The 14,677-nt window shown below is 43.4% G+C and overlaps 2 protein-coding genes across 4 annotated transcripts in view; one reads left to right on the top strand and one right to left on the bottom strand.

Annotated features, from left to right (window-relative positions):
- Positions 1 to 5,443, bottom strand: part of LOC124711387 (translation initiation factor eIF-2B subunit gamma) — a 56,369-nt gene extending 50,926 nt beyond the window's left edge. Inside the window, exons 1-3 of one of the 3 annotated variants that reach the window (XM_047241438.1) lie at positions 5,360 to 5,443; positions 3,052 to 3,222; positions 1,094 to 1,248 (exon numbers count right to left, since the gene is read on the bottom strand). In XM_047241438.1, the coding sequence (XP_047097394.1) occupies positions 1,094 to 1,248; positions 3,052 to 3,208 (312 nt within the window). In that variant the 5' untranslated portion in view covers positions 3,209 to 3,222; positions 5,360 to 5,443. Of the gene's footprint in view, positions 1 to 1,093; positions 1,249 to 3,051; positions 3,223 to 4,937; positions 5,010 to 5,174; positions 5,329 to 5,359 lie in introns of those variants that run through there. The other 2 variants (XM_047241437.1, XM_047241439.1) reach the window with 2 other exon arrangements.
- A 756-nt stretch (positions 5,444 to 6,199) lies between these two features.
- LOC124712342 (craniofacial development protein 2-like) lies at positions 6,200 to 7,132 on the top strand. The gene has a single exon (XM_047242638.1). It carries the CDS (start codon positions 6,200 to 6,202, stop codon positions 7,130 to 7,132), a length of 933 nt encoding a protein of 310 aa, XP_047098594.1.
- The last annotated feature ends 7,545 nt before the right edge of the window (positions 7,133 to 14,677 follow it).

The raw sequence follows: 14,677 nt of genomic DNA, 5'->3' as shown, positions 1-14,677 counted from the left end.
ATGAGATGCGTTTTTCACAAGTTGCCTTCCCTCTGGACAAGCATGGCAAATGACAGGACTGGTGTAATGATGGTAACTGGATTACTAAGACAAGTGTTCAAACTGGATCTTGTATGTGTACCCTACTTTCCTATCACAAAAGGCTTTATTTTCTTTTCCATCTTCATCTCTACATTGTTGCCATTTACCTTTTTGCTGTCACAAGGTTTGTGATCATGCTTGGTTACTCTTTCTCAAGAAACATTACATTGGCACAATTACATATACAGATCAGCCAAATAAAACTACTTGTGTAATGGCATGTTGATTGACATTTTGGAAAGCAATACAGCAGAGAATCTGCCTGGCATGGATTCAACCAATCCTTGGTAGGTTTCCTGAGGTATGTGATACCAGATGTTAACACTCAGGTCCCGCAGTTGGCATTCTGGGTGTGTTCCACTGGGTTTAGACCACGCAGACTTGGCAAGCAAAGACATCAACTTTAGTTCACAAGCTTGGTCCTCAAATCTTGTAGCATGGTTCTGGTATTGCAGCATGGACAGTTATCCTGCAAGAAGATGCCACAGCACAACACTGCTCCCACTGGCCTGAATGAGCAGCACAATGCATTTTTTGAGCAGCCATTCGCCAGTATGAGGGCGTATCTCGATATGACCTTAATGTGTCATGTGACTGCAACACCACCCTGTGGCATTCAATCTCATGGTGGGCAGTGATCACAACATTTTGGTTGATCAATATATGTTTGCTACGCCACAACTGCAATGAGCAAAAATAATACAGTTGCAGTTTCTGGCTGGAAAAAAAGCATGATTACAATTTAACAACCTGTCAATGATGAGATCATTAGAGATGGAGCACTAGCTCAGATTGGGGAATGGTGGGGATGGAAATCAGCTGGGATCATCCTCACATCTGCATTAAGCGATTATGGGAAAGTACGGAAAATTTGTATGTTTGGATGGGGATCTGAAGTGCCATCCTGGCAAGTCAAATGTCTCATCACTGTGCCACCAGCTTCGTGACACTGAAACTGGATAAATAGAATTGTAGCAAATGTAAATTTTTACTTTACTGCAATGTAGCTTACCTTCACCTTCTCACTAACATGTCGCAAAGATTCAGCAGTGCCCCAGTCTTCATTAGCTGGTATTCCCACCCAATCAAGGTGGATCTTCAAACCGCACTGATCTACTGCTGTCTGAACTTCCTGGCGCACAGTTTCTAGCACCACAATAATAACCTCTGAAAAATTTCCACAGATCAGCTACAATACAATGTTAGTTCAAGAATGAAAAATAAATAACAATAACATTGGATATTGGCAGAACCTACCATTTCACCAAAACTCTACATAACCACTTATTAGGATATTAAATGTGCAGTAAACATTTGTGTTTCATAATGATTTATACATATGAAGTATGTAGATGGGTGTTGTTTTACAGTTCATACCAACCTTCAGGTGAAAGAAATGATGAGGAATCTGAATTTTGTTAAAACCCTCTTATCATCAGCTCCATTCCTATGTCCACTTCCAGTCATTTTATATATAGCCAACCAATAAACAACTCTCCACTCTGATAGCTATGACTGCTTTCACATCAAACACTTCCTTTCCTAAGCATATGCACCAAGACAAACACAACTGCTCCACCACCAAGCCACTTAGCATCTACACCTTGCCATGTTTTCTTTTCATAAAGCTAGCCCACACATATATCCAGATCTCCAGGGAAGCAACCTCCTCTCATTCTCTCAGAAACATAGTTCCACTTTCAAAAAAGTCAGAAGCACCATCCCCCACTGGTCACACACTACCACCCAGACCTTAAATGTCCCAATATATTACTCTGCTGTGACTTGTAAAGCTCTGAAATAAGATCCTCTCTCCCCACACCACTCATTGTTGCCTTCCTAACGTCTATATCATCCTCTTCAAACCATATGAAATTCCCAGTCTATTATCCCTACCCCTAGGTTCTCACCCTTGCAGTTTTCCCCAGTGCATAACCTGCCTCCCGGACCCACCCATAAACACTTACTTCAGTCCCACCATTGGTAAATACTACAATATAAAAAGTATAGCAAACTATGAAACTACTCACATTGTTAGACAATTAACATGTGTTCACTGCACAGCACTTTACAAGAATGACCACCTACAAACTGATTAAGCATGTGAATGGACACAGAAATACGTTAGTTTTATAGACATCCGTTACCCAATTCTTGTTAATTCTATGCAGCATGAGTCAGAACACCTCTATGCCTCCTATACCGCATGGACTGTTTGGATGCTCACTCCTAATACTAGTTTCCCTCAACTCCAATGACAGAAATGTGCTTTTCAACATATCCTCACAGCCTGCTACACTACTGGAGTTAACCCCCCGTCAATATGCAATTCTCTCATTCCTTTTATTATTATTACCATTTTATATTTATTTATTTATTCAGTTGTTTTTGTAATTCCTGTCTTATCTACTTTCCCTCCTATGTCAGTATTTATTTCTCTTCCACTATCCATTTTTATTCTCCAATTTGTTCTTAGCATCTCCAGACTGAAGATGGTACAGTGCTTACCAATACACTATCTTTGACCTCCTATGTTCCCTCGTGCTCACAACAGGTGTGACTCTTTTCAGGGGTCCTTAGTGACCTGTCCCTCCTTTTTAACATTCCCTGTTACCTCATTGAGGAAAAAACTAATCGTTCCAAAAGCAGGAACAATTTTTTCTTTACTATTAATTTTGCCTTTCGAAGGTAATTTTCAAGACTTGTTTGATGAGCATGAAATAATGCATCTACCACATGTTTACTTATTTTAATCAACTGTGGCATGCAGCTTAAAAAAAGTAACACTGTCTGCATGGTGTACATATTACGTGAGAGACAATTAGCTTCACCTTGGTGAACCAAATTAAAATGTATCTGCTGCAACTAATGATTAATGATAACATATGGATAACTGATGTTGATTTTTCCTCAACCTCATGGTTATTTGACAGTGTGCATGCAACGTGAAAGTATGAAAACATACATTACCTTTGAAACCAGCTTTCTCTAGCATGCGCAGTGGGTAATATATCATAGGCCGATTGCCAATTGGTAAAAGGCATTTAGGTTTGCTGGCTGTGAGCTCAGTCATCCGAGAACCTTTGCCCCCAGCAAGCAAGACTACTTGAAATTCTTGAGGTATCATGTTGTTCTAGTTTCCTGAGAAGATGTAATAAAATAATTCAATCTTTTCATGACAAAAAAGTGTCTCCTGACACTGCAACATATTGAGATTGCCAGAATTACATGATGCTACTACAAACACTAAAATTTTAGCATACTTGCTACTGCAGTGACAATTTCATTAACATTTTGTTACTCAATATATACCATCTTGTCACCAAATCATTTCTTTAAAAGAGATAAGCATTGTATTAATTACATAGAATGTAAGTAGCTCTGGTGATCCACCAGAGTATTGTTTACGTTTAACAGAGACTTTTGTGAGAAAAGAAAGGAGAGGAGCAACAAAGGCTAGAGAGATGGGCGAGTGTGTTGGCTGAGGAAAGCACACAAAGAGGGAAGGAAATCAGAATGGGCAGGAGGTGACAGGACACAGGAGATGGAAACTGTTGGGTAGACAGCATGCAGACAGTAGGTTACTGTAGGTTGAGGCTGGGACAATTTCAGGAGCAGAGACGTATTGTAAGGATAACTCCTAACTGCACAGTTCGGAAAAGCTGGTGGTGGAGGGGATAATCCAGATGGATTGGGTAGTGAAGCAATCATTGAATTCGAGCATGTTATGTTCAGCTGCGTGTTGTGCCACAGTATGATCTACTTTGCTCTTCTCCACAACTGGACAGTGGCTGTCCATTCTGGTGGACAGATGGTTGGTGATCATACCAATATAGAAAGATGTGTTGACTACTGCAGATCTGGTATAGGACATGGCTGCTTTCACAGATGGCCTGGCCTCTGATGGGGTAGAACTAACCTGTGAGAGAACTGGGACAGAAAGTGTTGGTTGGGTGGATTTGACACAGCACCTGGATCTTCCACAGGGATATGATCCCTGTGGCAAGTGCTCGGGACTGAGAGTGGCATAGGGACGGGCTAGGATGTTAAGGACATTGTAGTAGGGATGGGAAGGATCTTGGTAGGTTGCCCCTACTTTCTGGGCATGGTGGTAGGTAATCAAAGATGTGATGATACGGCATATATGAATGAATAAGGGAATACTGGAACAACAAACGCAGAATAGAATATCTACAGTTATATCTCTGGTGTATCAGTAATATTCTTTGTAGCTAAACAACAGCTTGCATACTCTCACAACGACTTATCCTAGATGTCAACTCATTCAATGCACAAACATTGTCTACGTAGTAGTAGAAGAAATCAGATGGGCATATACAAGCTACACCAGCATAGAACAATGTCAGCCTCAAAGCAAAGAGGTGATGACATTAAAGTATTGTTCTCCTATATTTAACTCTTTCTACTTTTAGTGAAAGAAAATTTCAGCACAAACACAATGTGCATGTGAATTGCTGATTACTATAAAAGTACGACCACTTAGACATGCGATACAGCACATTGGATATATGCCATAAAATTTTCAAATATATTGCCGGCCGCGGTGGCCGTGCGGTTCTGGCGCTGCAATCCGGAACCGCGGGACTGCTACGGTCGCAGGTTCGAATCCTGCTTCGGGCATGGGTGTGTGTGATGTCCTTACGTTAGTTGGGTTTAAGTAGTTCTAAGTTCCAGGGGACTTATGACCTAAGATGTTGAGCCCCATAGTGCTCAGAGCCATTTGAACCATTTTTCAAATATATTAACATGAAACTATGTACAAAATATAATAACTTGTGAGAAATTTGCCCATTTCTGAGAGTACACTGTCTATATAAAAAGAATTGTGAACTAACTAACGTATCCATAAATGTGAACAATCACACGTGTATTTGTACTCTGAAATCTTTTCGTAAATTTTAATTGTGTATGTTTTCCAACGACTGTTGATAAACAATAAACAAAGATGATGATATTTAGTCGTAATCTTCTCACCAGCTGCACGTTATTGTACGGATTAGACAATGAACAGATACTCGTGAAAATCAAAAACACCAATAAAATCGAAACAACACGATCTCGTGAGAACTCACAGCGTAAATTCAACCACAGTGTGAAGAAAACGGTGATTTATTCCTCAGAAGACGAACACTAGATTTCACGTAAACATCAACATATGCTACTGCTCTTCTGCTACAAACGAATATAAACAAACCGGCAAAACAATCGATATTTTGTTCCATAATCGATTATCAGTCCCTTTTGTCATTTGACAAACCTGTACTCTCCCATGAGGCACCGCCTTATCGTAGCACTGTCCGTGTGGGCGGTAGAGTTTGTGTGCTCCAAGGAAGCTGAGAGCTATATTGGCGTTAGCGTAGCTACTGGCAGGTCCAACCTAGCGGGGCAGGTCTCAGTAGAGGAGCCAGACAAAGTGTGCCTCACAACGACCCGTCTTATATCCTATATATCCTATTCCCTACCCTATCCTCAGTTACCTTTCCTTTTCTTTCTCGAATTACCTTAACACACCACTGTCTTGTGGTTGGTCTCGGGAGGGATGAAGGCTAAGGGAGAAAACCCTGAAAGAAAATCTGGAGTGGGGCCCCAAAGGCGGTTGGAAGGCGTACTACGTCCCCTTTCGGCAGCTCCCGCAACCGAAGTGATGCCAGACGTATTGGCTTGCCTTTCCTCTGGATATTATCATTTAGGTCGAGAGGGAGACCGTGATGATTGGGCAACTCACGTGTCTTCATATTTATCGCTCAGGCTTGTAGCATCCTGGAGAGGACACTTCAGCGACGTCGAAGGACTTCGGCACAACACGGGAAGAGGCAGTTACCGATTATAAGCTCTGTCTGACTGGCGTAAGACTCGAGTGCCAGGGGCCACTTCCGACGGTGGGAGAGATAATTGCATCTCATTGGACAGCTACCGCCCGCCTCAAGCTGGGCAGCCCCCAGCCAATAAGGTGCTGTCCCGCCACTATCCGCCTGCTTCACGGGGTGTGTGAAGCTTAGAAGTAATCTTCGACAAGCGGGTTGATACACCTACCAACAACAAAAATGAAATAATAAAGAAATCACTATTTCGTATTGCCACCTGGAATGTTAGGGCCATGTGTCCAAGGTACATTGACGATGCCCAAGAGGTTGATTTCACCCGTAAGACTGCCGTAATTGACAGAGAGCTCCATCGTTTGAATGTAGACATCGCAGGACTGCAGGAAACGCGGCTTCCAGACGTGGGCTCTATCAGGGAGGATAATAACACATTCTTCTGGCAGTGGAAGTCTCAAGACGAGCCAAGACTTCATGGCATAGGATTTGTTGTTAAAAACGCTCTCCTGGACTGTACTGTGCCACCATCTGGTGGAACAGAGCGAATTATTGATTTGAAAATATGCTCCTCAAGTGACACTGTCAACATCCTAAATGTGTACGCTCCTACCTTATCATCCAGCATGGAAGAGAAGGATCTGTTTTATGACTTACTCAGTGACAGAATAGCCAAGGTACCTAGCACCGAGACACCGTATATTCTAGGGGACTTTAATGCTAGAGTTGGATCAGATAACGACATATGGCCGAATTGCCTGGGACATCATGGGGTGGGAAAAATGAATGAAAATGGCCAGAGACTGCTTGAAGTTTGCTGCTTTTATGGACTCTGTATCACAAACATATATTTCCAGCTTAAGGATCAGCACAAGGTGTCTTGGAGACACCCGCACTCTCATCACTGGCATCAACTTGACTTAGTCATAGCTAGGCGTACTGGTCTCAAAAATGTGCTACTGACACGAAGTTATCATAGTGCTGAATGCAACACTGACCACGTCCTGGTGGCGTGCACATTGAGGCTCACTCCTAAGAAATGTCACCACGCTAAACTGAGAGGTCATCCCCGTATCAACACAGATCATGTTCATGAAGCACAAAGAAAGCAGGATTTTGCCAGTAATTTTGAAAGTGCTTTCCCAGGAAACGTGCAAGCAGAAAGGAATGTTGATAAGAAATGGGCAAAACTCTCGGGTGCAATCTACAACTGAGCAGTATTGGCCTATGGAATAAAAGGAAAAAGAAATAAGGACTGGTACGAGCAAAATTTGGAAGAAATGGAAGCAGTCACTGAGACTAAACGGAAAGCCCTTCTTGCTTACAAAAGAAACCCAAATGAAAGAACTCGAGATGACCTACGAAAAGCAAGGAACAGGGCACAGCAAACATCCAGGAGATGCGCAAATAACTACTGGCTGAATTTATGTGCAGGTATACAGAAAGCGGCCGACTCTGCGAATGCTAAGGCAATGTACGATGGTATTAAGAAAGCAATTGGACCAACTGTCAGAAAAACAGCTCCTCTGAAGTCCAAGACAGGTGACGTCATTACTGATGAAGGCAAACAAATGGAACGCTGGGTTGAACACTACCGCGAGTTGTACGCAGCCGAGAATGAAGTTAGCAAGGATGCATGTGACGTCATCAAACAAATGCCAGTTATGGAAGAACTAGATGCAATGCCTACTATGGAAGAACTTAGTAGAGAAATAGATTCTCTTGCTAACGGAAAGGCCCCAGGTGAAGATGGGATCCTTGCAGAGGTTATTAAGTATAACAAGTCTGTTCTTCTCAAACATTTATATTCACTTATCACAACCAGCAGGGAAGAAGGCTATGTCCCGATGAGCATGCGGAATTCGAGGATAGTTACTCTATATAAACAGAAAGGGAACAGAAGTGACTGTAACAATTACTGAGGCATTTCATTACTAAGTGTAGCCGGGAAAGCTTATGCAAGAGTCATCCTAATGCGATTACAGATCTTAGCTTCCAGAATCTACCCAGAATCTCAGTGTGGCTTCAGGCCCGGCCGATCAACCGTAGATATGATCTTCTCCTTAAGACAGCTACAAGAGAAATGTCATGAGCAGCAGAGGCCACTTTATATTGCTTTCGTTGACCTTGTTAAAGCGTTTGATTTATTGAGCAGAAATGGGCTTTTCAAACTGTTGCAGAAGATTGGATGCCCACCTAAACTACTACAGATAATTGTCTCTTTCCATGAGAAAACACAAGCAACAATTTGCTTCAACGGTAAAACATCAGAAGCATTCCCTGTTAATAGCGGTGTGAAACAGGGGTGTGTGTTAGCTCCTACATTATTTGGGATTTTCTACATCTACATTTATACTCCGCAAGCCACCCAACGGTGTGTGGCGGAGGGCACTTCACGTGCCACTGTCATTATCTCCCTTTCCCGTTCCAGTCGCGTATGGTTCGCGGGAAGAACGACTGTCTGAAAGCCTCCGTGCGCGCTCTAATCTCTCAAATTTTACATTCGTGATCTCCTCGGGAGGTATAAGTAGGGGGAAGCAATATATTCGATACCTCATCCAAAAACGCACCCTCTCGAAACCTGGTGAGCAAGCTACACCGCGATGCAGAGCGCCTCTCTTGCAGAGTCTGCCACTTGAGTATATTAAACATCTCCGTAACGCTATCACGGTTACCAAATAACCCTGTGACGAAACGCGCCGCTCTTCTTTGGATCTTCTCTATCTCCTCCGTCAAACCGATCTGGTACGGATCCCACACTGATGAGCAATACTCAAGTATAGGTCGAACGAGTGTTTTGTAAGCCACCTCCTTTGTTGATGGACTACATTTTCTAAGCACTCTCCCAATGAATCTCAACCTGGTACCCGCCTTACCAACAATTAATTTTATATGATCATTCCACTTCAAATCGTTCCGCACGCATACTCCCAGATATTTTACAGAAGTAACTGCTACCAGTGTTTGTTCCGCTATCATATAATCATACAATAAAGGATCCTTCTTTCTATGTATTCGCAATACATTACATTTGTCTATGTTAAGGGACAGTTGCCACTCCCTGCACCAAGTGCCTATCCGCTGCAGATCTTCCTGCATTTCGCTACAATTTTCTAATGCTGCAACTTCTCTGTATACTACAGCATCATCCGCGAAAAGCCGCATGGAACTTCCGACACTATCTACTAGGTCATTTATATATATTGTGAAAAGCAATGGTCCCATAACACTCCCCTGTGGCACGCCAGAGGTTACTTTAACGTCTGTAGACGTCTCTCCATTGATAACAACATGCTGTGTTCTGTTTGCTAAAAACTCTTCAATCCAGCCACACAGCTGGTCTGATATTCCGTAGGCTCTTACTTTGTTTATCAGGCGACAGTGCGGAACTGTATCGAACGCCTTCCGGAAGTCAAGAAAAATAGCATCAACCTGGGAGCCTGTATCTAGTATTTTCTGGGTCTCATGAACAAATAAAGCGAGTTGGGTCTCACACGATCGCTGTTTCCGGAATCCATGTTGATTCCTACATAGTAGATTCTGGGTTTCCAAAAACGACATGATACTCGAGCAAAAAACATGTTCTAAAATTCTACAACAGATCGACGTCAGAGATATCGGTCTATAGTTTTGCGCATCTGCTCGACGACCCTTCTTGAAGACTGGGACTATCTGTGCTCTTTTCCAATCATTTGGAACCCTCCGTTCCTCTAGAGACTTGTGGTACACGGCTGTTAGAAGGGGGGCAAGTTCTTTCGCGTACTCTGTGTAGAATCGAATTGGTATCCCGTCAGGTCCAGTGGACTTTCCTCTATTGAGTGATTCCAGTTGCTTCTCTATTCCTTGGACACTTATTTCGATGTCAGCCATTTTTTCGTTTGTGCGAGGATTTAGAGAAGGAACTGCAGTGCGGTCTTCCTCTGTGAAACAGCTTTGGAAAAAGGTGTTTAGTATTTCAGCTTTACGCGTGTCATCCTCTGTTTCAATGCCATCATCATCCCGTAGTGTCTGGATATGCTGTTTCGAGCCACTTACTGATTTAACGTAAGACCAGAACTTCCTAGGATTTTCTGTCAAGTCGGTACACAGAATTTTACTTTCGAATTCACTGAACACTTCACGCATAGCCCTCCTTACGCTAACTTTGACATCGTTTAGCTTCTGTTTGTCTGAGAGGTTTTGGCTGCGTTTGAACTTTGAGTGGAGCTCTCTTTGCTTTCGCAGTAGTTTTCTAACTTTGTTGTTGTACCACGGTGGGTTTTTCCCATCCCTCACAGTTTTACTCGGCACGTACCTGTCTAAAACGCATTTTACGATTGCCTTGAACTTTTTCCATAAACACTCAACATTGTCAGTGTCGGAACAGAAATTTTCGTTTTGATCTGTTAGGTAGTCTGAAATCTGCCTTCTATTACTCTTGCTAAACAGATAAACCTTCCTCCCTTTTTTTATATTCCTATTAACTTCCATATTCAGGGATGCTGCAACGGCCTTATGATCACTGATTCCCTGTTCTGTACATACAGAGTCGAAAAGTTCGGGTCTGTTTGTTATGAGTAGGTCCAAGATGTTATCTCCACGAGTCGGTTCTCTGTTTAATTGCTCGAGGTAATTTTCGGATAGTGCACTCAGTATAATGTCACTCGATGCTCTGTCCCTACCACCCGTCCTAAACATCAGAGTGTCCCAGTCTATATCTGGTAAATTGAAATCTCCACCTAAGACTATAACATGCTGAGAAAATTTATGTGAAATGTATTCCAAATTTTCTCTCAGTTATTCTGCCACTAATGCTGCTGAGTCGGGAGGTCGGTAAAAAGAGCCAATTATTAACCTAGTTCGGTTGTTGAGTGTAACCTCCACCCATAATAATTCACAGGAACTATCCACTTCTACTTCACTACAGGATAAACTACTACTAACAGCGACGAACACTCCACCACCGGTTGCATGCAATCTATCCTTTCTAAACACCATCTGTACCTTTGTAAAAATTTCGGCAGAATTTATCTCTGGCTTAAGCCAGCTTTCTGTACCTATAACGATTTCAGCTTCGGTGCTTTCTATCAGCGTTTGAAGTTCTGGTACTTTACCAACGCAGCTTCGACAGTTGACAATTACAATACCGATTGCTGCTTGGTCCCCGCATGTCCTGACTTTGCCCCACACCCGTTGAGGTTGTTGCCCTTTCTGTACTTGCCCAAGGCCATCTAACCTAAAAAACCGCCCAGCCCACGCCACACAACCCCTGCTACCCGTGTAGCCGCTTGTTGCGTGTAGTGGACTCCTGCCCTATCCAGCGGAACCCGAAACCCCACCACCCTATGGCGCAAGTCGAGGAATCTGCAGCCCACACGGTCGCAGAACCGTCTCAGCCTCTGATTCAGACCCTCCACTCGGCTCTGTACCAAAGGTCCGCAGTCAGTCCTGTCGACGATGCTGCAGATGGTGAGCTCTGCTTTCATCCCGCTAGCGAGACTGGCAGTCTTCACCAAATCAGATAGCCGCCGGAAGCCAGAGAGGATTTCCTCCGATCCATAGCGACACACATCATTGGTGCCGACATGAGCGACCACCTGGAGATGGGTGCACCCTGTACCCTTCATGGCATCCGGAAGGACCCTTTCCACATCTGGAATGACTCCCCCCGGTATGCACACGGAGTGCACATTGGTTTTCTTCCCCTCTCTTGCTGCCATTTCCCTAAGGGGCCCCATTACGCGCCTGACGTTGGAGCTCCCAACTGCCAGTAAGCCCACCCTCTGCGACTGCCCGGATCTTGCAGACTGAGGGGCAACCTCTGGAACAGGACAAGCAGCCATGTCAGGCCGAAGATCAGTATCAGCCTGAGACAGAGCCTGAAACCGGTTCGTCAGACAAACTGGAGAGGCTTTCCGTTCAGCCCTCCGGAATGTCTTTCGCCCCTGCCACACCTTGAGACGACCTCCCACTCTACCACAGGTGAGGGATCAGCCTCAATGCAGGCAGTATCCCGGGCAACCACAGTCGTAGTCCGATCAGGGGATGCGTGGGACGAGCTGGCCGTCCCCGACAAACCCCCATCCGGACCCCCACAGTGATGTCCATTGGCAACAGCCTCAAGCTGTGTGACCGAAGCCAACACTGCCTGAAGCTGGGAGTGAAGGGATGCCAACTCAGCCTGCATCCGAACACAGCAGTTGCAGTCCCTATCCATGCTAAAAACTGTTTTGCAAAGAACGTCTGAACTAATCTACAGAGAGCGCAAACAAATCAACAAAATTTGAACGGTTATTAAATTACAAGATTGCCTAGTAAATGCAGTAATGCTGCTACTTGCGCACTGCTGACACTGCTCGACGGCGGAAGGAGACTACGCGAATTTACACTATTCAGGTACTAAAACGCGATGCTACACTCTCAAATACTATAATACGCCCGAAATTTATGAATTAAACAATGCAAGTACCAAAAACACGCAAAGAAATTAAGAATTAAACTATGTAACAAATGAGTGCGCTAGGAGTATACGACTTGCTGCTGCAGCTGCTTATCCAACGGCGGCAGGGAGCACACTGACTGTGACCAACCGACACTGGCCGTTCAAAACAAAAACAGAAGACAAACGACTACGCGAATTTACACTATTCAGGTACTAAAACGCGATGCTACAACTCTCCCTTCTGCTCAGATTTGCCTTTGAAGACTGTGAGGAGGGAGTGTATCTACATACGAGGTCTGATGGAAATCTTTTCAACATTGCTCACCTCAAGGCCAAGACCAAAGTAAATACAGTTGTTATCCGTGAGTTGTTATATGCGGACGATGCAGCTCTAGTAGCGAACACAGACGATGAGCTGCAGTATATAATCAACAAATTATCAAATGCCTGTGAAAAGTTTGGTCTACTCATCAGCCTTCAAAAGACTAAGATCACGGCGCAGAGCACTACCAACCTTCCATCCATTAGCATTGATGGCAATCCTCTCCAGATAGTTGATGACTTTAGCTACTTGGGATCCACAATATGTAGCAACTTGTCCATGGACACTGAACTTACTAACAGAATCGCAAAGGCATCATCTGTCATGGCTAGATTGAAAAACAAAGTATGGAACAACGGACTGCTTACCACAAAAACTAAATTAAAAGTCTACAACGCTTGTGTTATAAGCACCCTTCTCTATAGCTGTGAGACATGGACAACTCTTTGTAGGCATGAATCTCGACTCAACAGCTTCTATCTCCGCTGTCTCTGGAAGATCCTTCAGATCTCTTGGAGAGATAGAGTACCCAACACCGAAGTCTTTCATCGTGCAAGCACAACCAGCATCTTTGCACTCCTGAGCCATCGACGACTAAGATGGCTGGGACATGTCAGGCGCATGGATCCTGAAAGGATACCGAAACAGCTGCTGTACGGCGAACTTCAGGAAGGTGTGAGGCCAGTGGGACGACCGCACCTTCGTTTCAAGGATGTCTGCAAGAGAGACCTGACCAAGACCAGAATCAATCCAAGTCGCTGGGAAAGCACTGCAGATGACCATGTCAAGTGGCGAGTAACTGTGCGCAACGGCGTCAAGCTTTCAGAGGACGAACGCACACAGGAACAAATCAGGAAGAGGACAAAGCGAAGAGACAGAGCGGCTTCTGTTCGAAGTCCCTCAAATTTCACATGTCCAAACTGCAGTAGGGACTGCCACTCTCGAGTGGGACTTTTTAGCCTCAGCAGACGCTGCAGACTGTAAACCAAGCATGCTACACCATCAACCCTCAAGGATGGACGGATGCCATTACTTACTATTTGATACTGGCGCCATTCAACTTCATTTTTTATCGTACACCGCTCATTCAGTCTAACTATCTAAAATTTTCTACAGATCATATCTTGAAGGTGAACGTCCAAGCATTTGTGATAGTTAAGATACATATTAACAAAAGAAGCAGGAAATATCATACATAGACTATTTGAATAACTGCGTACTTAAATAGACAGTAAGGTTAAAGTTACGAAAATACTTCGGGCTATGGTCTTTTGCGACACAATGTGTCATCCGTATCTGCGGAGGATATCTTCAGGAGAGTAGCAGTTTTGTGCCTGTGTGGACCATTAGGGGACTCAGAACAAATCAAATTGTTATTATCACATAACATGGGTCCTACAATCAAAGATTGTGAAACAGGCGACTTACAAATCCTAAAACTTAATACAGACTAATAAACTTGATCTAAGGCTACAATATATATATTGTTGCTCTTCAAATAAGTAGGTATTATTTTACATTGATATCATTTAAAAAAGAATCCATGATTACAATACTACTACTTTTTTTAAAGATAATGCCATGTTACATACTCGTCATTCAAGAAATTTTCCACACTATAATGGCACTTATTTCTCAAATATTTTTCTAGGTCTTCTTCAGTATTTTTTTAGATTTGGATTGCATTTGTCCTTACAGGTTATATTTATAAATTTCATGCCCATATAGTGTAGAGTTGCTTATATAGTTTTAGTCTGTGAATATATAACACATCACTGCCCTATGTCCAGTCTCCTACTGATGCAGGAAGCAGTTGCCCTCAAAAACGTGTGCCAAGTGGAGTGATGTAGTCATTAACAGATTGCATGTCGCATTCACGAGGACAATGCTTCAAACTCATGTTTGGCCATCCAGATTTAGTTTTTCCATAATTTCCCTATATCATTCCACGCAAATGCTGGGATGCTTCCTTTAAAAGGCCACAGCATATTTCCTTGCCCATCCTAGACACAATCC

Source organism: Schistocerca piceifrons, chromosome 8 (assembly GCF_021461385.2).
Source record: "Schistocerca piceifrons isolate TAMUIC-IGC-003096 chromosome 8, iqSchPice1.1, whole genome shotgun sequence".
Taxonomy (NCBI): Eukaryota; Metazoa; Arthropoda; class Insecta; order Orthoptera; family Acrididae; genus Schistocerca; species Schistocerca piceifrons.
This window is presented reverse-complemented; position numbering and strand designations above follow the sequence as displayed.